Below are 23,106 nucleotides of genomic sequence, written 5' to 3'. Positions count from 1 at the left end.
TTGCGGAGCACTGGGGCCCGCTGGGTTAAATGCAGCTCTGCAACTGGTTGGTATCAAATTATGGAGGGCTGACAAGCAGAGATGGGTTGGTGTGAATAATTCAAGATTCTGAGGCACAAAAAGGATGGCTGGAGAGAGGAGGAAGATGAATAGGCTTAAAGAGAAGATGGATTTTGTTAGGATAAGATTTCAGAAAAGATACAGAAAAAGTTAGACACCAAAGGGCATGAGTATCACTGACAATTGTCCTTCCTCCCTTATCTAGAAAGGACACAGGTGGGGAGTGGGGTCCCAAGCGGTCAGTGCCATCACCAGGCAGTGCTGGATTACCAGTATGCTTGAGGGGTACCTGCCTGCTTCCCACAGCATCCAGTCACTTGAGAGTGCTTGTTCCTGGAGCATTAGACGTCCCCTGCCCCCACCCCACAGCATGCCAGGGTCCCAGACTCTGGCTTCTGCCGTACATTTCCCCCTAAGAAGACAGGCGGTTGCTAAAATCAGGGTGCTTGCTTCATCTCCGCCTGGTGCAGCACTTGACCTGACAGTTAAGTCAGTGTTCTTTTTGTTCCTGGAAAGGCATTGCATCGTGGGTCGCTGCAGCTTTCTGGAACCCAGGGAAATACAAATACGTGTCCCCAAGTTGGAAATGCCAGGCTGTCCTCAAACCAACTGATGGTGTCTCCAGCCAGGCCCCTCCACTGTTTCTCCACAGCCAGGGGCTTCTCCAGTGACCTCAGACCCTGAGATCTGAGGCCCCCCATGCCGCACTGTGGGGTCCGCTGCTGTCTGGGCACTGGGAACAAAGCAGCCTCCTCCTCATCACCAGAGCCACGTACAGCAGGTCACAAAGACCCCACCTGGCTGTGGGGTTGGGGAAGCCCGCTCCCTCTCTGCGGCCCAGCTCTTCCCTGCAGGGGCCAGAGCCCACCTCAAGGCCTCGTGCTCTTGTTGACACCCATTTCTCCCAGCATCTCTCGGTTCACCTCTCCATCCCTCAGTCAGAAGTCTGTCTTGTCCTCATATCTCCTGAGCCTTTGGGCCCAGCTGCTCTGTCGCTCCTTCTGCAGGCTCACATCCTTGGCCTGTTTTAAGTACTACCTTCTCCATGAAGCCTTTGTTGTATCTTCTGAAATTAGTATCATCTCCAGTGTCATCTGAATTTACCCACCAGTTTTCCCTCCTTCTCTTGCAGCTCTGGGGCCTTCCTACTGCCCTGCCATGGTGTGCTCGCTGTAGACCCCAAACTCCTGCCTCTCTGGGCTCTGGCAGGAGTCTTGCATGTTCAGTACTGTGCATGGATGTGAATATGGGTGGGTGGTGAGCAGACAGACAGATGGGTAGTAGTTAGTTGGACAGGAGGGTGGGTGTCAAACAGTGGTCCCACTGTCCATGGTGTCATCCTGTCCTAGACGGATTGGCCCAGGGAGACCCCTGTACCGTGCTTCCTCCCCGCTGCTCTCCTCCCCACTATTAAAATAGAAAACAGAATTATATTTTTAAGATTTGTTATATTTATCAAATGAAGTCTTACATTTCTTGTTCTTAATTTTAAAGTCCTGGGAGTTGAATACTTGATATGTCTTCAAGGAAAAGAGACTCTAAATCGAGTCGCCTTTTTCTCATGTTTGACGTTTTGCTTGATTTATTCTTTTCCTTTAAGGACTCTGGCTCTCCATGAAAGGAAGGGTCCCCGTCTTGAGCTTAGCACAATACCTGGCACACAGCAGGGCCCCTGTAAATACTGAAGAGCATTACAGTGTCCTCGACAGCCTAGGAGCCCTTGGGGTCTGTGCATCTTGGAGATTGTCCTTTATGTGTGTTAGAAGTGAGAGCTGAGCTTGAGAGGAGGATGAGGCTGATGTGCTCTGCCAGATGTCCTCTGCCATGGTCTTTTCCTTATAGCCTTGAAATCTCCCTTGATGCTCTCTTGGGGGCTGACACTGAACAGACCCGGCTGCAGACAGCCCTCCGCCCCAGGGCTCTGTAGCAGTCATTGCATGCAGAGCACCATCTGGCTGCCATTTGGCTCGCCAGCCTGATGGGGGGGATATGCCAGGTTCACCCTGCCCCTCCCCCACCCATGTTATTCAACTCTTTTTTTACAAAAATATTTTTTTAAATTTATTTTTAGAGAAAGGAGAAGGGAGGGAGAAAGAGAGGGTGAGAAACATCCATGTGAGAGAGAGACATCGGTCAGTTGCCTCTCATACACACCCCAATCCCAACCGGGGACTGAACCCACAACCCAGGCATGTGCCCTGACGGGGAATTGAACTGGTGACCTTTTGCTTTGTGGGATGACGCCCAACCAACTGAGCCACACCAGTCAGGGTCCCCCACCCCTTTGGCAAGGTCCCAACCAGCCTCTCCCTATCAGGGAGCGGTTTTCAGGACAAAGCACCAGTCTGGTGGCTGGAAAGAATGTAGGAGTCTTGGGGTCTGGATCTGTGCATGTCCAGAGAGCCTTTCTAAGTTCCTTTGATCTTCACAGCAACCCTTTAGGTTGGAGAGAAGGGATTCCCACCTGACAGGTGGAGAAACTGAGACTCAGAAAAGAGAAGAGGCTTTCCTGGGCTTGCACACTAGGAGAGCTTGAATTTGAACCTGAGTCTCCTGACCCTTTCAGCTACAGCATTTCTCAAGTCTTAACTATGCCCCAAAACAACAACAACCAGAAACCCAACACCTATTAAAATGCAGATTTCCAAGTTCTGCACCTTGAGATTCTGATCCACAAGGTCTGAGTGTGGCCTAGAAATCTGCATTTATAGCAGAATCTCCCAGATAATCCCAGTTCACCATTCCTCTTATCATGTGACTTCTGCTTATCTAGCTTTGTGGAGAAGTTCCCTCTCCCTCCATCAGGTCCTTTCCAGAGGTGGCAGCCTTGGGACATGGCTGACACTCCTGGGTTTATGTAAAGAAAGGGTTGGGGGAAAGGGACAGCCAGGCTGAACAGGAAGGTGTAGGTGGCAGTGCCTGAGCAGCTTACTTTTCAATCAGACTTGGTTTAAAACCCTGGCTACATAGTTTAACGGCTCTGTGATTTGGGTTTAGTTGTATGTGTGTGTGCCTCAGTTTTTAAATCTGTGAAATGGAGCGAATAATTCCTACTTCATAGACTTGTTGAGAGAACTAAATTAGACAGTGCTGTGCTTGAATAAAAAGGAAACCCCAATTTCTCCAAAATAGACCACACAAAATCCTGTTGCCATGCCTTGTTTATGCTGTTTTTCCTTGCTGGAAAGTCAGTCTTTCCCTCATCTCTTCTTTTAACTCAATATTGCCAGTCTGGTCAGTTGCAATAGCCCATGAGAGGTGTCTCATTACCCTCCAAGGTGTACAAGCGAGTCCTCACCCCCAGGTTTTAGAGTAGCTGGGAAGGGCAGGTGTTGTGTACCTCCTAGAATTTGAGATTTAATAGAAAGTCTGCCTTGGCTCACTCAGGAAATATGGAGAGAGCTTCTAGGTTTTTATTTGTTTGTTCTTTTCTGTCACTAGAACATGCCAACAAAATGTTGTTGATGCCCTCACCCCAAGTCATCTTCACTGTAAGGATTCTAAAGGCAGAAGGAGACTTTTGCAGGAAAGGCTTCATCCAGCTGCATTCTGATGTCATCCTCAACTTGCTGGCCTCAGCAGCCCATAATTTGTTTTACTCTGGGAGGTTTGAATAAAAACAAATGATGTCAGCGACTTTAGAATGGGAAGGGACTTTTGAGAAGGGGATATCCCACCCCTCACTGAATGCTGCCGTTCTCACCAAGCCAGTCTTGAGTGCCCTCAGGGATGGGGTTCTCGTCACCCCCATGCAAGACTGTGGCATCCTTGCAGTTTTATCTGCTGGTTTCTCTTCCTGCTCTGAGAGGTTTCGGAAGTTTCTCCAGATAAGGGAGTCTGGGAACAGGTGATGCAGGTGGGATGAAGGCAGCAGGACTCCACTTACTGATGCTGGAATGTGTGTTTATCCAGACGGGGACTCTGACCCCGGAGCAGGGTTACAAAGTGAGTTTTGTATCAGAAACAGCACAGTTCAGGTGGGCTCTGGAGTGGGATCACCCCAGTATACTCCATCTTATACGTTTTCCCATTTGTACATCACCTTAATACACTTATGATCAGATCCTGTGGGGCTGGAAGAAGGTGCCCAGTTCCTCCCTGACTAGTGGCAGAATGGATCCCAGAATCTGGAGGGGCTAAGACTAAAGTTGGGGGCCAGGTGGCCCAGCAGGTAGAGAGAAAGGAGGAAGAGATGAGGAGTCGGGCTGCATGGTGGCTGGATTTGTAGCTGGGTGTAGTAGATACAGAGGTAAGAACCTATGCCTACCATGCCCTGTTTATTTAGGTAAAGGCTACTTGTTCCTATAAAACCTTTTCCCTAGTTGATGAGACTTCCAGCTTGCTTCACATAAGATTCTTCTCCTGAATCACTAACTCGGGGGTTTGTTATAAATACAGATTCCTAGGCCACACCCCGGACCCCGTTTTCATTGAACCTGGGTGCACAATCTGATCTTCGTGTAGAAGAAACTGTTTCAGCCAGTTTCGGGACTCAAGGGGTCCCCTGCAGGGGTGCTGAAAGATGGGATTCGTGAGGATGAGGCTGAGGGAAGAGGGTGCCGTGCCAACCTCACGGTTCTATTTTCCAGCTCATTGCCTCATTTCCAGAACTTCTCTTTCATTTGAAGCCAGAATAGCTTATGTGATGTGTGTTTTTCCCAGCCCTGCTTTGTTGTAGTCTCTGTCCTGGGTGTGTAGGGAGCACGCTGTGCCAGATGGTGTTGCAGCCAAACTCTCAGAACCCAAATTTCAAAGCAATTACTGAAAAAAAAAAAAAAAAAAAAGGCAGCATAGTTCATAAATACTTCCAGATACTGAGTCACAGGCCCCCAGAACTGCTCACATGGCACCCAGGCCCATGTGGGGGAGTCACCTGACATGCCCCTGCACTGGGTCTGGGGTCAGCAACCACCATTCAGGGTCAGCTCGCTCAGCCTCTGTGGGCCTCCATTCCTCCTCTCTTAGTTGGAAGTAATGATGCTTGCCTTACAGGTTTGCAGGGAGAATCAGCTGAGACGGGACGTGCGCAGGTGTTTGTGGACTGTCGAGCGCTGTGCAGATCTTAGCTGGGCTGTAAGAAAATCCTTACAGCCCATTCTCAGACACTAAGGTTTTGGGAAAAACCAAAGGACACTAAATTTAGGGAATTGCTCCCCTAGAGGCAGCATATATAGTTTCTTTGGAGTCAGGGAAATCAGTTCCAGTCCTGCCTCTCCCACTTCACAAGGCTCAGTTCTGTCATCCATGGCACGAGCTGCTAATGCCCTAGTGCAGATCTGTCACGAGGAGTAAGTGAGGCTATGCAGGTAGGCGTTTGGCCAGGGCTTGGTGCACAGGCAGCTCTTGGTGTAGCCATAATACTAACACTGTGCCACAGAAGACTTTTTCAGTTTATCGTTAAAAATGATAATTTGTTGTGGTGATGTCCTTAGGAATACTGGCCACTACCTTTATTTCAGACTCCAGGCATCTGCTGCACTATCCAATAGCTTTTTTGGACAGGACCGAAGATGAAGCTCTGCTGACTTCCTCGCCTGTAACTGCCAGCATATGGCCCATGAGAAACTCTCACACATCGTTTTCGGGACAAACTTGGGAACACCTAACACGTCAGTTTGCTTGCCTGCCCACTGTCACACCATCTCCCAAGAACCTGTGAAGTAGGTAGACAGAGCAGGGATTTTCATCGCCGTTTTATAGACGAGGAAACTGAGACACAGGAGGGAAGTGGTTTTGCCCAAGGTCACTTGCCCAAGGGTAACAAAGAACAAGAGTCTCCTGATTCCCAGAACAGCCTTTCTAACTCTGAACAATTTTGAGGCTGTAAATCCAACCCCAAAATTTATCCTTAGTGGATTGTAGCCTGGAGACCTGGGTCTGTCCTGGAGCTTCCAGTAAACATTTAAAACAGCAACATCATAGCTACTATGTAAGAGTCACTGTTCTAGATGCTTTTTATATATGTCAAGCCACTAAATCCTCACAAAAAAACAATGAAAATTGATACTGATATTCTCCTCATTTTACAGATGAGTACAACGAGGCAGAGAAACTTGCCCCAGGTGGAGTAGCTGGGAAGTGGCAGAGAACCAGATTTTGGAAACAGATGCTGTGCTCCTAGTCAGCATTCTCACTCTAGGGACTCAGCAGGGGGCAGTCCGTGCAGAGAGTGCTGGGGTGCAGAAGGGAGCAGGGCACCACCCTACATTTTGCTGCAGCCTTGCCGTGCAGCCTGGGGCGAACCTCTTTCCCCTACACCGACCAGCCTTACTTGGCATACCTGCCATGGGAATGTTGGACTGCCCAGCTCTAGCAAAGGGTGGCATTTCTCTGGGTCCCGCGGAAGGTCTGGGGTGTGGAGTGGCCAGCTCGAGCCCCAGCCAGCCATTGTGTGCTGGGCTCACAGGGCGGCTGGGTGTGACCCCGGCACTGCCAGGCTCTCCCCTGCTCTCCCCAAGGAGGAAGTGTCCATGTTTACAGGAAATGCAGGACAAGGCCTGGATGGTGGGTGGAGGAGGGGGCAGCCTGCCTCCAGTAGCCCTGAAGATGTCTGGATACTGGTGGGGCTGAGGGCAGGTGCCCTCTTCTCACCCTAAAGTTGAGGCTTTTGGTTGGTGTTTAAGGGAAAGGTCTCACTTCCCAGGCACCTCTAGCCCTCCTCTTGCCTCTGCCCCGCAAGACTGCCACACCCCACACGCCTCCGAAACCCCGGGCCAACTGACCCTTCCTCCCGTGTGTGGCTCCCGGGAGCAGCGGAATGAGCATTGAACTGGGCGACAGATCTACCTCTGCTCTTTCCTGCCCTGCGCCTCGATTCCCCAACCTGTTAAATGGGTGACTTGCTGCAGCCCTAACAAACACAGAGCAAAGCTCACTGCCCCCATGGAGCCCACAGCCCAGCTGAGAGGACAGGGCGGGAAAGGAACAGGCCAGGCCCAGTCAGCCCTATAACTGGCGAATACAGGTTGTCCTCACAGAAATAGCCCTGAAGAAGAGTGTGTAAATTGAAATTTTGTAAAATGGGCCCTGTGTTGATTATATTCGGAATGCAGGTTAATTTTTGAAGCCTGAATAAGAACTGGAAAGGAAACTAACTTCACTGAGTCCACACCAGGCATCAGGCACTGTCCTCATTACTTTTACGTGCCCGAAATCACCCTTGAAGAGACAAGGATTATATTTGAGGATAGAAGACCTGAATTTAAGTCTTGGTACCGCCACTTGGAAGCTGGGTGGCGAATCCTCCAGCTGCTCAGAGCATCAGCTTTCTCACACGTGAAAGTTTGTTGTTTCCTACACGCCCTTCTTCATCCCGCAGGCTTGCCACCAGCACCCAGACCGTGGCCAGCCTGTGGTCTCCTGGCCTCCAGCATGTCTCCCTCCCTTTGCTGTTCACAGGTGGCCAGGATGAACTCCCCATGTAGCACGACCAGTCTGGTTCTTCCCCCGGTTAAACCCTCTCGCTGCTCTCCTGTGTTCCGCCCCCTGCAACACACAGGCTTAGGGTCCCTTTTCTGTGCTGCTTCCTTGAAGCACATACCACCCTACTTCCTGTCTGTCTGTCTGCATCCCCAGTAGGCCATGAATGCCTCACAGACAGATAAGGGATATCTTCACTCCTATGTCCCCAACACCATGCATAGGGTAGACAATGAGCAAACCTGGAGTGTGTCAGGTGAAACAGTGCACACAGCAGGCTTGTGCTGAGTAGAGTGGAGCTGACTTGGGTACATCTCAATCCATGTCTGCTCATGGATGCACACAGAGGTCCTGGCTGAGGTGCTTCCCCTGTGAGTCAGTTAAAACTAGGATGTATTAATTGAACACCTGCTATGTGCAGAGTATAATAAGGCAAGCTGGCAGGAAGGACCTCGACTTTGGTTAGGGAGAGAAAACCTGTCAAAATCTAAGATCACCAGATGAGGTGTGTTCATGGGTACACTGGCATGTAGAGAGGAACAGGGCCTCTGCAAATAAGTGTGGCTGGGCAGGGGCAGATTCTGAAGCTTATTGAACTTGGGGTGGTCTCTTTAAGAAAAAGAACATATAGTTAAGAATATGAAATAATTTGTAGAGTCTTGAAAGAGACCCATGCAGTTGTGAAGCTTAAAGTCTTACTACCTTCCTGGTAGACCTGCCTTAGTAGTGAAAGAAGGCTTCCTGGAGTAGGAGGTGAGATTTGACTGGATCTAGAGAGAAGGATTTATCAGCCCTGGCCAATGTGAGGGTGTCAAGTCAGCAGACATGTCCCAGGCATCTGTTCTCAGCTGGCAGCCCCTACCCTTGAGAAGCAGGGTGGATTTATAGGATCTTAAAGGCCTTTGGCAAAGGGAAGCATTTTTCTGAAACTGCTTCTTCCCCGTTTGGGGCAAAGGAGGTGGGTGGAGTTCAACAAGACCATATGATGAGCCATGTGACAAGTGTGCGTCTGGGTCCAGGCGTGTTGCCCTTGCCTTATCACTTCCCTTCTGGATCTGAGCCTTAGTGTGTTCATCTCTGTCTGGCTCTGTGTGATTGATTTCCTCTGTCCCCCAACCACACATCACACTCTGGTCACACGTGACTCATGTGTTCATGTATGTCAGAAAGGCCTCTACCCTCCTGCCCTTCTATGCCAGTTGCACTGCAGACAATTCTGTGTCCTGGCACATCTGGCACATTTGTGTGTGTGTCTCCTGGCACAGATAAGGCAGCAGTGAACCAGATGAATGAACGTGTCTAATGAATAGGTCCAGCTGCACATCATCTCCTTGTGATCCTGTCTGGGAGTGGATGACGGAAGGGGAATAGCAGAGCGGACCTTGGGCAAGTTGTTTAACTTCACACAGCCTGTTTATCCAGATGAAAAATGGGGATGATAATGGTGTTCACCTTACTAAGTGGTTGAGAGGATCAAATGAGATCATCCATAAGACGCACTCAGCTCAGTGCTCAATAAACAACAGCTGCTATTACTGGTAGAAGCAGTATAGCCTAGGCTCTGTAGGACAGGCTCTGTAGCCAGATTCCCTGTGTTCAGGCCCCAGCTCTGCACTTAACCTGCCGGCGCCTATTTCTCCATCTATAAAATGGGCATGTTATTACCTACAGGATAGAGTGATTGGAGAGAAGTCATAAGGCATCTGGCACATAGTAACAGCCCCAAATCTCTGACTTCTGCTTCTGTTATTGCTGCTGCTGCTATTACTATTATTATTGGCTGGCTGTGTCCATGCGCAAGGGAGGGGTGGGAAAGGGGGACTGTTTTCAGACACCACACACGGAAACCACAAACAGCCCCTCTCACAGCTGCTGGCAGCCTCAGATGTGGTGTGTGGTTATGAATTATAGTGCCCATCATGCCTCTTCGGCCACCACATCCTCCCTGGCTGCTCAAGTTTGCAGCAATGGCTCCCTCTTCCTTCCTGCCTCCTCAGCGGCCTGAATCCCAGAGCAGAGACAACAGGAAGAAGATGTGTTCAACTTTCCTTCTGTTTGGGGCTGGGTGCTCAGACCAACAGCTGTGGAGCCCATCTTGCAGATGAGGAAACAGGCCCAGAGAGAGGAAGGGGTCCACCCAGTGTCATACAGTAAGCTGGTGGCAGAGGTGAGACTAGAACCAATGTCTGTAAGACCTTGAGGATCTCTGCCTAATTAATTCAGCCCTGGCCATCAGCTCAGACTGACTGTAGCAAATAAAACTGCCAGGCACTGTGCCGAGCAGTCCACCTACCTCATTCATACAGATCATCTCATAGACCCTGGGAACACAAGTGCTGTTATCATGTCCGTTTTACAGAGGAGGAAACCGAGACAGGGAGGTTAAGCCACTGACCTAGCATCATTGGTTTGACAAGTGGCAGAACCGGATCCTGACCTCAAAAGGTCGAATTCCACCACCTGTGTTCTTTATGATTAGCCTCTTCTGTGGTCCCAGAGAAGGCCAAAATGCTAGGGTCAGCGGTCAGAGCGAGGCCAGGCCTGTGTGCCAGCAATGCAGCTGCTTCTAAAGGCCAGAATACAGGGCCCTTTATCTGCTGCCCTTATCATACCCCAAGTTGCACAAGTTATTGCTTTTCAAAGCCAGAACCCTAGAGACCACTGCACTGGTGGGCTGGGGGCTCTAGCTTATGATTTTTCTTATATATTAGTCTATTTTCTTTATATTAGTCTATTATTTTATGAGGCTTCTGCAGATCATCTAATTATAATAATTTCCCCCCTGGACTTCTGAATCTCAGTTATCTGAAGAGAAAGCCTCATAAGTCACAGTTATGTTTCACTTTGGCTAGAAAAAACTGTAGTGGGCTGAGCTGGAATGAAGGAAATCAAAGTTCTCTGAAAAATCCCTATCATCACTAGGATGGCTAAAATAAAAAGATAGACAGTAATAAGTGTTGATGAGGATGTGGAGAAATTGGAACCCTCAACACTGCTGGTGGGAATGTAAAATGGTGCAGCCACTGTGGAAATGAATTTGGTAGCTCCTCAAAATGTTAAATATAGAATTACCGTATAACCCAGCAATTTCATTTCTAGGTATATCTCAAGAGAAATGAAAACACGTGTACACAAAAAAACTTGGACACACATGTTCATAGCGTTTTTAATTAGCCAAAAAGTGGAAACAATTAAAATTGTTCACCAACAGATAAATAAAATGTGGTACAGCTGTATAGTGGAATATTATTCAGACATAAAAAAGAAATGAAGTCCTGATACATGAATGAGCCTTGAAAACATTATTCTAAGTGAAAAAAGCACAAAATGACACATATTGTCTGATTTTATTGGTATGAAATGTACAGAATAGGCAAATCCATAGAGACAGAAAGGAGATTAGTGGTTGCCAAGGTTTGGGGGAGGGGAGGAAGAAGATTGGCTGCTGAAGGGTATGGGGTTTCTTTCTAAGTTGATGAAAATGTTCTAAAATTAGATAGTAATGATGGTTGCACAACCCTGTGAATATACTAAAAAGCACTGAATTGTACATTTTAAAAGGGTACATTTTATGGTATGTGAATTATATGTCAATGAAGCTGTTACAACGGAGAACAAATCCCTATAAAACTGTTAACACTGTTTTAAGAGGAAGGGTAGGGATGTCACAGGTCAGAGAGCAAGGATATACTTCTGTTTTCACTTAGTGAAAAATGGAAATTGAATTTTTTAAGAAGCCTCTCCTCAGTCCTGTTTCTGGGAACCATTATGAGCACTATCCCTTGGCTGACCCTGGGTGCAGGTTGTATTCCCTCCAAGGGGGAAGAGCATAGAGCCTCACTCTGGAACTGAGGAGGCTCCAGGCAAGCAGCTGCCCTCAGAGCCTGGCCTCCGTGCTGCAGGATGCACGTGGTCTGGTCCCAACACAAGATTTCACATCTCTGAGTGCTTTGTTTCTCCACCTCCCATTTCACAGTTACGTAAACTGAGGTCCACCAGAACAGTCCCAAAGTCTCAGATCATGCAGTAGGTTAAAGGTGAATCCAGGACTCCTTGGTCTTGGACACCATGTCCTCTTGCTCTTTCCACTGTATCAGATTGAAGGTTCCCAGTTATGGTGCAGATGGCTGTATCTGTGAAAATCCCAATGACCCTTTGAGAAAGGGGAGCATGGGAGGAGTCAGTTTTGATGACAAGGAAGTATCAGAGCAGAAGGTACCAGCTGAGGAAGGCCTAGAGGGATCATTGGAGTGAACTCTGAAAGTGCTGGGGTGCTTAGAGGTTGTGGGGAGTAGGCAGGAGACAGGACTGAATGTCTGAGGGTTTAGAAAACCCTGATTGTACACCCAGCCCTCCCCTCTGTCCACTCCCAGATTCTTCCAGCTGCTCCACTAATTAGGATAATCATAGTTGCCAAATCTGTCATCCTGTCTCCTCCATCTCAAACTTTCCAGCTCCCAGAAAGCTCAGTCCTGAAGCCCCTGCCCCTCCCCACTGAGCTGGCAAGCTTTGGAAGGGTCCTAGCCTGTCTCAGAGGAGCCAAAGGATGTTGCATCTGCAATCTGGCCTCCTTCACACATATCATAGCACCAGCAAGGACAGAGTTTGGGGCCAGAGCTTATGCTGAAAGATTCCTAATGGGGCAAGTGTTCCTTTTTTATGAGTTATTAGGCCCTTTTGGCTGTGCTGGGGGTTATGACTCCCAGCAAGTGTCACATAGGACAGGATTTAATGGGCAGAGTTGGACAGCCCTGGGCCTGGTAACAAAGTGCTCGTCTCCCCACGTGGATGCACGTGTCCTTTTATGACTCTAGACTACTGGAAAGGACTAAGCTCATTTTAAGGATCATTTAAGGTAACGAGCTCTGGGCAGCTTTAATTTATGTTCCCTTTAAAGCACAAGTTGACTCAGAAGGAGGACACAGCTCTCTGGAGACCAGTCTGGGGGTTTAGAACTTGGGCCTTGTGCAGGCTCTTCTAGGCTGGCCAGAAAGGACCTACTACATGCCAGGAAGTAGCCGCTTTCACCATCGTGTTCTCATTTAATCCCACAATGAACCTATGTAGTCATCCCCACTTTACAGATAAGAAACAGAGAGGTTGGGTGACTTGCCTAAGATCCCACAGTGACTCTCCACTATCTGATACCAAAGTTTAGGCCACTTGGTCTTTAAATGTACAGTGCTGACCACCTGGCTCTTTTATCTGCCTTCCCTGGCATGTTTAGTGACTCCTGATTTACAGATTTAAAAAAATTAAAAGACAAAAGATGAGACATGAAAAGGTTAAGTAACTTGCTTGAAGTAGAGCTGGAATTTAAATCAAGCAGTCTAATTTCTGAGTCCACCCTCTTAACCAGTATTTTGCATTGTACTTTCTTTGAGGCCAGAGAGAGTACTTTAGTCATTAATTCCTCCATGTGTTAGCTCCTTGAAGTCGGTGCTAATCCATATTTGTTGAGTAAGTGAGTAGGGGAATGGGTGGATAGAAGGATGGATAACTGGATGGCTGGTTAGCTAAGGGGGTTGATGGAAGTTTGGCTGATTGAGTGGGTGAGTGGATGGAAGGGTATATAGATGGGTTGTTGATGTTGATTGGGCTAGAGGGCTTTCTCATATGTAATATATTGGTCAGTTCACAGAAGCTGTCTGGACATAACACCTCACTTATTTATGATTATAATGGGTGTTATAACTAGAGAGACCATAGAACAAAAACAATGTCTACTTGTTCTGCACCAGGACCTATACTACAGAGCTGGAAACATGGGGGCTCTTGATTGTTTTTTGTTTGTTTATTTGTTTTTTGAGTGACTGGAAAACCAAACAGGCACCAGAAAGCCAAAAATATAAAGCGTTGCAGTCCTTCTTAGATCATATAGTACAAAGGACCCATCTCAGAGTTGTATGTTGACAGACTGGGGAAACGGATGTCCTACGTAAGGGCTCCCGCTCAGTTTCCTTGGGAATAAGTGGCTTCTCACCCAGGGCACAAGTTCTGCCAGGGCCTGGCAGAGTACAGTGATCCCTCACTTATCACGGGTATTATGTTCTAGATACCCCCACAATAGGTGAAAATCCGCAAAGTAGGAACCGTACATTTATTTTAGTACTTATATATATTTTAAGGCTTTATAAACCCTTCCCACACACTTATAAACCATTTCCAGTCCCTTATTAACCTTTCCCACTCCTTTATTAACCTTTTCCACACTTTTATAAACACTACTTATGTTCTTAAACATATTCTACACTCTTAACCTACGTAACTTTAACAACATATGTATACAGTACTGCAAAATTCTGCGATATAGTGAAAAATCCATGATAAATAATTAAATATAATATTTTTTAAAATCCCACTATATAATGAGGCTGTGATAAATGAACCTCGATATAGAGAGGGACTACTATATTGGAACAGAAGGTGTTAAGGAAACATTTCTGAGAGATGTTTTCTTCCCCTGTGTTTGAAGCTCAGCCTGATAGTTACTGTCAAGGGTCTGAAGGAGCAGCTCTGTTGACACTTGTGGTCTTAGAATCAGAATGTTTTGGTTTGCTCGTTTAACTAATGACTTTTATTCAAGGTAAGGTCTGTCACTATAACTTTTATTGAGTGCAAAGACATTGGATGACACTTGCTCTTTTCTACTGTGAAAGCATATTTTTAATGGCAATTTATCCTCATTTGTTGTGCTCACAGTGAAATAAAAAAGCCAGAAATATCATCAGAGCATCCGAACCCTTGTCTCCTGACTTGCTTTAGGGATCGTTTGAGAAAATAGAAGTCACAGGAAGAAGTAGAATGAAAAAAGCATGGGCCACATTTCTAGCCAAAGCTGAGGTTGGATTGAGCACAGCAGGTTGATGGGTCAGAGGCCACTGGGTTTATCTCTGTGAGGTCTGTCCATCTCCAGTGGTGAGCGAGATCATTTGAGTCAAATGTTATGGATTAATAATTATGTGTTTTATTTTAAAGTGTTAGAAGAACATACAGTGTGACTTCATGGATACTGAAGGATGAGACCAGAGTAATAAATAGCACATGTTAAAAATGAGTTGACTTTTAAGACAATAGTAGGTAAATAATAAAATAGCTGTCTGCAGCTAAGGCTGAGCTGATAATGAAGAGAGCTAGTTTACATGATTTCACTCATTGAATCCCCAAACAGCTCCATGAATTAGGCACCACTGAGGCTTGGAAAGGTTAAACATGCCAACAAGTGGCCAAGCCAGAGTTTGAACCCAGTCTGACATGGGAGCATGCCTCTTGAAAATAAAATAAAATAAAATAAAATAATAGCACAAATAACAAAAACAAAACCCTCTTTGCTTGCAACCGGTGACCCCACTCCACACTTCAGCACACTGAAGGAACCCGAGTGGGCATGTTTTCATGTCTAGAAAATGGGATCGAGCATAGTGAGAGGCCTCTTCAGAGGCAACATGTGTTGGCTTAGATTTGCCATATGACCTTGACCCAGCCCCTCCCCCTCTCTGGGTGTTTGGCTTCCATTAGCTTTCTCCCCAGCATCACTCATAGTTTGGCTCCATGGAATTGAAGCCTCTGCTTGGTTTAAGGCAGAACCCCCAAGTTCCGTGATGCCCAGCAGCATCTGACGTTAGACGGACTTCACAGCAAGCGTCATGGCCCAAGGACACCCACCTTCCTGTGTCCCAAGTTGAGCCAAGCCTTGCCTGACAGGCTGAGCTGTTGGATTTTAGTTCCAGCAGCACTGGAATATCTCTGAACGTTTTAAGCAAGAGGCTGACACAATCAGAGTGGGTTTTGACAAGGTCCCTCTGGCCGCTGGGTGGAGAACAGATTGGAGGGCAGCCAGGGTGAGACGGGAAAGAGCAGGAAAGCAGCTGTTACAGATGTCCAGGCAACAGATGGCTTGGACCACAGAGGCTGCGATAGAGCTGCAGGCAGAGGTGAGAGATATTTAAAGGTAAATCTGGGACAGGCTTAATGCTTAAGTAGTGGCTGGCTATGCAAGGAGATGCTCAGATTGCACCCTGTGGGAGGCTTGGCTGGGAATCCTTTCCTCCTTTACAGCACATTCTAGGAAAGGCCTGGCATGTACCTTCTTTTCATTGATGAGGAGGAGGAATGGTCCAGCGGCAGTTAACTACTTCATCCCTCACCGTTACTGGTTACCCTCCACAGGGTGCCGTGGGCTCCTGCTGGGACCTAATGTGGCTGTTTCTCTTAGGCTGAGATCAGGGGTCCGCTCCCTGTCTGCTGGACACACGGCTGCAAATCGATGCAGGCAGCTCTGGAGGGAGGGGAGCTAGGGCTCAGTGCGGTCAGTCCATTCTGAACATGGTTCTGAGCTTGCTGAGCAAGTGCAGAGTGCCTGACCTTTAGGCTGGGGACAGCTCCTTAGTGGAGGGAACTAGTGGCCCTGACAATGAAAGAGCTTAGGGTGATCCTGGGAGGACTCTCATGCCTTTGTACACCTTGGTGATATATAGCTTATTGCAGAATATGTTGTTTGCTCTCATAGTTTGAAAGAAAAGGCCAACATTTTTGAAAATGAAGAGAAGATGTCTGACCAGCGGAATAGCCAATTGGATAGTAAAGTAGATCTTGGTTCAGCTGAGGGTTCAGGATCAAGGCTCAGCCTGGGTCAGGACTCAGTTTTACCCTTTGTACACAAGTGCACAGTTACAATACTCACCCCCGCACCCCCCACACACATATATTATGTCAGCAGACACCCAAGCAGGAACAGGCCCCACCATCACAGGCCACCTTGTCCTTGACCACTCTGGTCCAATGGTCCCTGTGTGGACTAGGGGATGCTCATTCCTGCTCTTGGTTCTTGGGCTGCAGGTTGTTGTGGCGATAGGTATCCATGATCCTAGTTGAGAAGGAGCTCCAGGATGGCCCCTAGTTCAGATGTAGCTGAGGCTGTTTCTTTTTCTGATGTCCCTTCCCTCAGCCATGCTTCCTCCTGCCTGGACCAGGACCTGAAGCAAAGGCAGTGCTCGTGCCTGCAGAAGGCCTTGGCTAGAGGGCTAGAGTTGGCCCAGCCAACCTAGCAAGTGGATGCCCCCTTCTCTCTTCCCATCCATTTTTCATCCATCCATCCATCCATCCATCCATTTATCATCCATCCATCATTCTGTCATCTCATGCTGGCATTCCCAGAGGGCAGGAATTAAGTATGTGATAAAAATTTAATAAGACCAGATGCCTGGATATTGAGTATAAAGAGAAGTTTTATGAGAAGTCTGGGACCACATTGCCAAAGGCAGGAGGGAACCATTGAAGGTTTTTGAGCAGGAGAGGGACATGACCCAGTCTCTAGAACAATCACTCTGCTTTGTGGAGAGGGAGGTCAGGAACAGGGATCAGGCCAAGGAGGCTATTATGGGACCAGAGCCTTCTCTGTGGGGATGGTTTGGAACTTGGAGAAAGGAGACTGCTTCTGCTCCGATTTGGTCTGGGTCACGTGCAAAGCTCTGTGCTGCCTCAGTCCCTTTCAATATGCTGCTTTCCCTACCTGCAGCACTGCCCCCCACTACCGCAAAGCTGGCTCCTTCTCCCCCATATCAGACCCAGAGAAGCCCTTCCTGATCTATTGAACTCTCTGCCTTCATTCTTCTCCAGGAAAGCACCTCTTTCCTATCCTTTACTTAGCAGTTTATGATCATATGTTAGTTGTACCTTTTTGAGGACAGGGGCCATATCCGCTTTAGTCACCTGTGTTTTACTGGCTGTCTAGCTCTGTGCTTGACATAAAGCAGGCAATCAATAAATATCCATTGAATGCATGTATGAATTAATTAACTAATGGAATGACGGCATAATAGTCACAGTAATATAGATATGAGATTATCACACCTATAGAGGTGACCCTTGAAAAGCATGGTTTGAACTACACTTAAATACCTTTGTTCGAGGGTTAAGTATATTTTCTATCCACAGTTGGGAATCCATGTGTGCAGAAGTCCAACTTAAATTATATATGGATTTTCAACTGTGCTATTGGTCGGTGCCCCTAACTCTGTGTTGTTCAAGGGTCAACTGTATATGCCTTATAAGCACTGGTCCTCATAGCATCTGCCAAGAAAGTGAGATGGGAATTACCCCCAAGTAGCCTAGATAGAAACTGATACCCTGAGTTATGTCTTGTCCATGATCTAGTTAATGGCAAAGCTGGGATTAAGGATTGGCATGGACATCCCAGACTCTCTCTACCACATAGTTGCATTTCTTCTTCAGGCCCAGAGGACATGGCCACCTGGTAGACTGACTCTGCTACCTGACCAACCAGTCTGGATGACCAGATCAATCAGGTTGAATGTCTCTTGTCCTCATAGTAATTATTTGTACCTCCCTTTAGCATCACAGCCTGCCAGTATCTAACAAGGAGAAGAGTCTGTGTCTTATACAGCATGTGTCAAGGCACTGAGGCAGAGCTTGGCATGTTCAAGGAACTAAAAGAAATCCAGCATGGCTGGAGTTGGGGCAGGTAGGGAGGTTTTATATCTGGGTCTCACTCACTTCTGGGTCCCCATAGAGGGCACAGAGCTCTACACACAGAGCACTTGTTAATGGCTCATGGCATTAATCAGGCCCCTGGTCTATACACTTTGTCTTTGCTGGACACAGAGCTCTAACCATTTCTCTCCTCTGCTTTACCTTCAGTGCCTACACAGAACCCTACAAGGTCTGTCCCATTTTGGCAGCAACCCCCAAGGAGGACCTCACATCAGATGAAGAGCAGGGGAGCTCGGAGGAGGAGGAGGACAGTGCTCCAAAAGATTCCAGCCTCACACACAAGGTAGGGTGCTCCACCCAGGGCAAGGGTCCAGTGGAATGTGGGGTGTCAGAGACATGAGGTTGGAGAGAAGATGGCAAAGGTCCCATTCCATCCCTCTCAACATGGAGGGAGCTGTTGGGAAACAGCCAGCCCCGAGCTGGATACAGAGGCTGAGTCACGAGCAGCTGGGGCTGCAGCATTAAAACATATGGCAGACATGGAGTCCTGCATTGGTCATACAAGGGCAACCACTCCTGCTGCTGTCCTCTTGGGTCTCAGGAAGTTTGGGCCTCCCAGAGCTCTTGTGGATGTAGTGGAGTAGAGCTTCCTGAGTTGAATCAAGACAGACTAATGACCTTGGCCCCTCGGCTTCAGTTTCTTCACCTGCAAAGTGGGAAACATGATGGTGAGGTGAGTTAAAGGATCTGAATGAATTTCCTTAACTGAATACAGAGTTACAGAATGAAAGTTGGTTTCTCCATGCCCTGCCGTGATTCAGTTGGGGGTGGGCCTGAGAGAAGGGCTGCTGGCCCTTTGTCTGGAGGCAGACAGCAAGTTGCGCCCAAGTCACAGTGGAGACCCAGACTTTCTTATGCAGTTGGCCCACAGTATCCATGGGGGATTGGTTCCAGAAGCCCCACAGATACCAAAATCCGCAGTTGCTCAAGTCCTTTATAGAAACTATCTGCCCAGAGGCTATGGCAGGGTATGCCTACACACCACTGCATTACTGTGAGTTCAGCATAGTGCTGAGAGTGCAGCAGATTCAAGATTTGCTTTTTGGAACTTCCTGTGATTGTTTTTCAAATATTTTTGATTTGCAGTTGTTTGAATCCACAGTACACATGCTCGCTTTGAGTGCTCACAGTGAGCCCTGTTTCACTGTCATTCACTGACATGATCTCATTCCTTCCACACTCTGCTTCTGGGAGCCAAGACTTGCCTCCCGTATTTTACATTTGCAGAAACAGAGAGATGAAGAACTTGCCCAGGTCACACAGCTGCTATTCAGTGTTACTCAGGAGACACCACAGGATGATGCGGGCCAGGAATTGAGACCACAGGGGTCACCCCTGCTTCAAGGGGGCACAGACTAGGAAGGGTTAGCAGCCTGAAATTCTCTCCACCCCACGTCTCTCTCCCTGTGAGGAGCAGCTGGGGAGGCAGAGGAGCCCTGCCTCCGATGTGACAGACCTCCTGCAGGCACTTCATCCTGTGTCTGTCTCCCACACTTTGTTATCTTCTCTTTCCCTCCTAAAGACTACTCATGTGGAAGCACTCAGCAGGAGGGCCTGGCCCTTACCAAGCATTTTGTAAATGGTCATGTCTTTCATTTTGTTTTTATACCCTTGATTTCTTTTAAAAATTCATTTCTCTCCCTATACAGTGTTTTCGTAAAGTTAGCTAGCCGGTGCATGGCGAACTGTGAAGGAGGCTTTCCCTCCTGGCTCCTCATCCCCTTCGCCTTACACTCTTGTCCCAGCTCCTCCGTCCCTAGATAGAGTGAGTGCTCTGCTAGCACTAGGTGACTCCACGTTTGTTATTTCTTCACTTCTTGGGACAGTTTCAGAGTCAGGACCAACATCTGCATTTTACGGTTGAGGACACAGAGGTTCAGAGAGGTTAAGTAAGTTACCCAGAACCCCACTGCTGGTGATTGAAGGGGTCAGGACTCAAAAACAGGTGTCGCTGATACAAGTCCAGTGTGTGTTTGTTTTTCACGGTAGCCCTGGGGCATTCTTTTCCCTCTTCACTCCTCCCTGTCTCCCAGGAAGACCTACTGACTTTTGGGGGAGCAGGGAGGGGAACTTTGAGTTAGCATGCCCGTATCCATTTAGAGATGGATTTCCCTTTTCTGGGCATCCCTGGGGTCATGGGACCTGGGAGCATGGATAGTCGTCATCAGGAATGTGGTCTGAACCTGAAATCTGATCAGATCTGGTTACCAGACCTCCCATGTCCAACTTTCTGTGCCTTGAGCTCCCCCACCTCTTGTTGGCTTCCCACTACAGTCACTGAGTTCTCTGTTAAACCTTCTCCTGGAGCTGCCTGCATCTCCTCCTCCAGCAGTGTAACCACTGGCCAGTCACTTAGCCTCCCTGTCTCTGCTGGGCTTGGGAGGGTTGAAATAAGAACATAGATGGGAAAGTGCCAGCCACATAGTACAGGCATAATAACTGTCTGCTGGGTCTGAGTCTAGGAGGGAGAGGGGAGTCGGAGAAGAAAAGGTCTGGCTCACCCAGGATCACTGTGAAGTCATGAGGTCCTAGGGCCCTGGACATTGGTCATGAGCTTCGCAGCCTTCTGGTCTCCAGGCTACTCCTTGGACACCCTCAGGAATAAGGAGCTTGCCAGAGGCAGAGTAGCACAGAGAATAAGAGGCTCACACTCAGCTTTGCCACTTGTTAGATGAGTGTTTTGAGCAACTTCTTAATCACTCTGTCCCTCCGTTTCCCTATCTACAAAATCAGGAAAACAGTCATACTACCTGCTTCAGAATAGTATGAGAGTAAGTAAATCTGTGGAGACTTAGAACAATGACTCATACAGGAAAAGCACACACAAAGGTGAGAGCTTTCGGGGGGGACCATGGGCCAGGACAGGGAAGCAACCTATCTCAGGTCAAGTAGGACTCAGCAGCAATGCCAAGGTCATGGTCCTAAGGCAGCTCCTGCCTCAGACAAGGGCCTCTTATACATCCTACTGGAGCCAGAGCCAGTGTGGCTAGCTAGGTGTGGGACCTACATATAGGGAGCCACGGTCAGGGACAGGAGCATCCTGTCATTCTGAGCACAGACAGAGAAGTGCAGGTCAGTTCACTCTCGGGAGCCTAGCCTTCTTATCTACAAAATGGAACTGAGCATCTCTACCCTGCCAGCCCCCCATCCTTCTTTGTGAGGCTTTTGTCATGTACCAAAGTTAAAATCACCTTTAAAAATTATGTTTCATCACAGAAGGTGTGCTCTGCTAGATACTCTCCGTAACATATGAAATCATTGTAAGTGGAGGTTATAGTCTCCTGGAACACCCTTCCCAGTCCCTGTTCCCTCACAGAGGTAACTGGTACAGTTTGGAGTGAACCCTTCTAGAACTTTCCCCTGTATTCACCTACATATTTCATAGAGTGGAAAATGGGTGGTATTGTTTGTGGAGTTATTTTTCCCTCAATTATATCAAACTGTAAGAAACCTAGAGTAACTTGACTGGGTTCATTCACAAAATTCTTAAGAGATGTTCTCATATTGGTGTAAGGCTTTCTTAATTATTTTTTGGTGCTGCATAGTATTTCATTTTATGAATATGCTATGGTTTATGTCTCCATTCCTCTGCTTAGAGACCTCGGTAATGTTTCTCAAGTGTTTGCATCACCAACAGTATTGCAGTGCACTGTTCATATACCTCCTTAGATACACATGCGAGATTTTCTCTGGGGCAGATCCCAGAAGGCAATCAGTGGATCAGAAGGCAGTCTCTGTACCTGCCACTAACTTGACCCTTGAGAGGCTGTTCCCAGAGCACTCACTGGCAGCCCACGGTGTGGAAGAGTTCCCAAGTCGCTGGGCCCCAGGGCGGGTGTGAAGGAAGATTTCTAGAGTAAACCCTCTTTCCTGGCTCCTTTTTGCAATAGAAGTTTGGGGGGGAGAGGGGGGAGAATGAGCATTTACTCATGATTCTTTGTCTTCCATGGTGTCTGAAAATTTTATTTCTCCAAAAGGCAAAGACCTCTCCTCTCTGTGCCTCCATCACATTGTGGGGAATGTGGGAGTCAGATTTCCATCTCCAGTCCCTCACAGGGAGTGAGTGACCAGTAGAATTGCCAACCCCCCAGGAGTCAGGTTGGGGGGAGGTGTGAGCCCCACACTTCTTACAGTTTGATATGGTTTATATAAAAATAAAGGGTAGTGAGCCCACTCTTTCTAGATGTTTTGGGATAACCAAGTCAGGAGAGAAGAGAATTTTGGAGCAGGATAGGAAGCTGAACCCAGCTGGTCCACCCACATGTGACCTCTCCCTCTATCCCACTCGTAGACATACAAAGGGTGTGGGTTGAAGGAAGGAGGGGGCAAGAAAGAAAAAATGAGACGGACTTAAAAATAGATCTAGCTGTGAAAGGAGACATTCAAAGGCTGGCTGGCCTGTCACTCCTCCCTGACAATGAGCCCAGTTCTCAGACTAATGGGTACTTTTCAAGCTAAATACCAGCTCCCCTGAGACCAGCCAGGGATTGGTAGCCCCTCCAGCACCTGAGATCCATCGTCATCAAGTTTTCCTGACAGGTCCACCCTTGACCCCAGGCAGAAGTTAGAACCCTGCCTTCTGGAACAGATCTTCCTGCCATCACGCCCTCCCCGGCTCCTCATTTATGCAAGGCTCCTCATTTATGCAAGTCGTAGCCTCTGGCTCCACCCAAGGTCAGTCCGCCTAGCCTAGGCCTCTTTGCCGACATGCCCCTAGGCCTTGCACCTTTGGCCTCACCCTGACCATCTGCCTAGGTTAAAGGGTCCACTTGAACCCTGGTTATTTCTGTTGGGCCAGTCTCAAGCCTGGGTTAAGTGTCACCATGTGCTTTCAATGCTGCAGACGTGCACAATGGCTCCACCGCAAATTCTGTGTCCCCTTGTCCCCGCGGAGACCTTTCTAGACCTGCATCAACTTCCTCAGGCTGCAGCCTATTCTCCTTCCTAGAAAACAACCTTGTCCCCTGTCAAACATGAATTTCATCCCCTCTGCATCTCTTCTAGCCATATCCTCACTGAGTTTCTTCCTGTTCCTCTTCTGCAACCAAAATTTATTTACGTACTAAGTACTCACTGAGTACCTACTATGTGCCAGGCACCCTTCTAAGGGTTCAA

General features: G+C 47.9%; 1 protein-coding gene across 1 annotated transcript in view; it reads left to right on the top strand.

Moving 5' to 3' along the window:
• FGD5 (FYVE, RhoGEF and PH domain containing 5) overlaps positions 1 to 23,106 on the top strand; it is a 116,004-nt gene that overhangs the window by 30,965 nt on the left and 61,933 nt on the right. Inside the window, exon 3 of the mRNA XM_090284222.1 lies at positions 18,139 to 18,274. Coding sequence (XP_090140348.1) covers positions 18,139 to 18,274 — 136 coding nt within the window. The remainder of the gene's footprint in view (positions 1 to 18,138; positions 18,275 to 23,106) is intronic.

Source organism: Furipterus horrens, unplaced genomic scaffold (assembly GCF_987537825.1).
Source record: "Furipterus horrens unplaced genomic scaffold, mFurHor1.1.pri manual_scaffold_7, whole genome shotgun sequence".
In the NCBI taxonomy this organism is placed as follows: Eukaryota; Metazoa; Chordata; class Mammalia; order Chiroptera; family Furipteridae; genus Furipterus; species Furipterus horrens.
The sequence above is the reverse complement of the archived record's forward strand: the minus strand, read 5'-3'. Positions and strand labels throughout refer to the sequence as shown.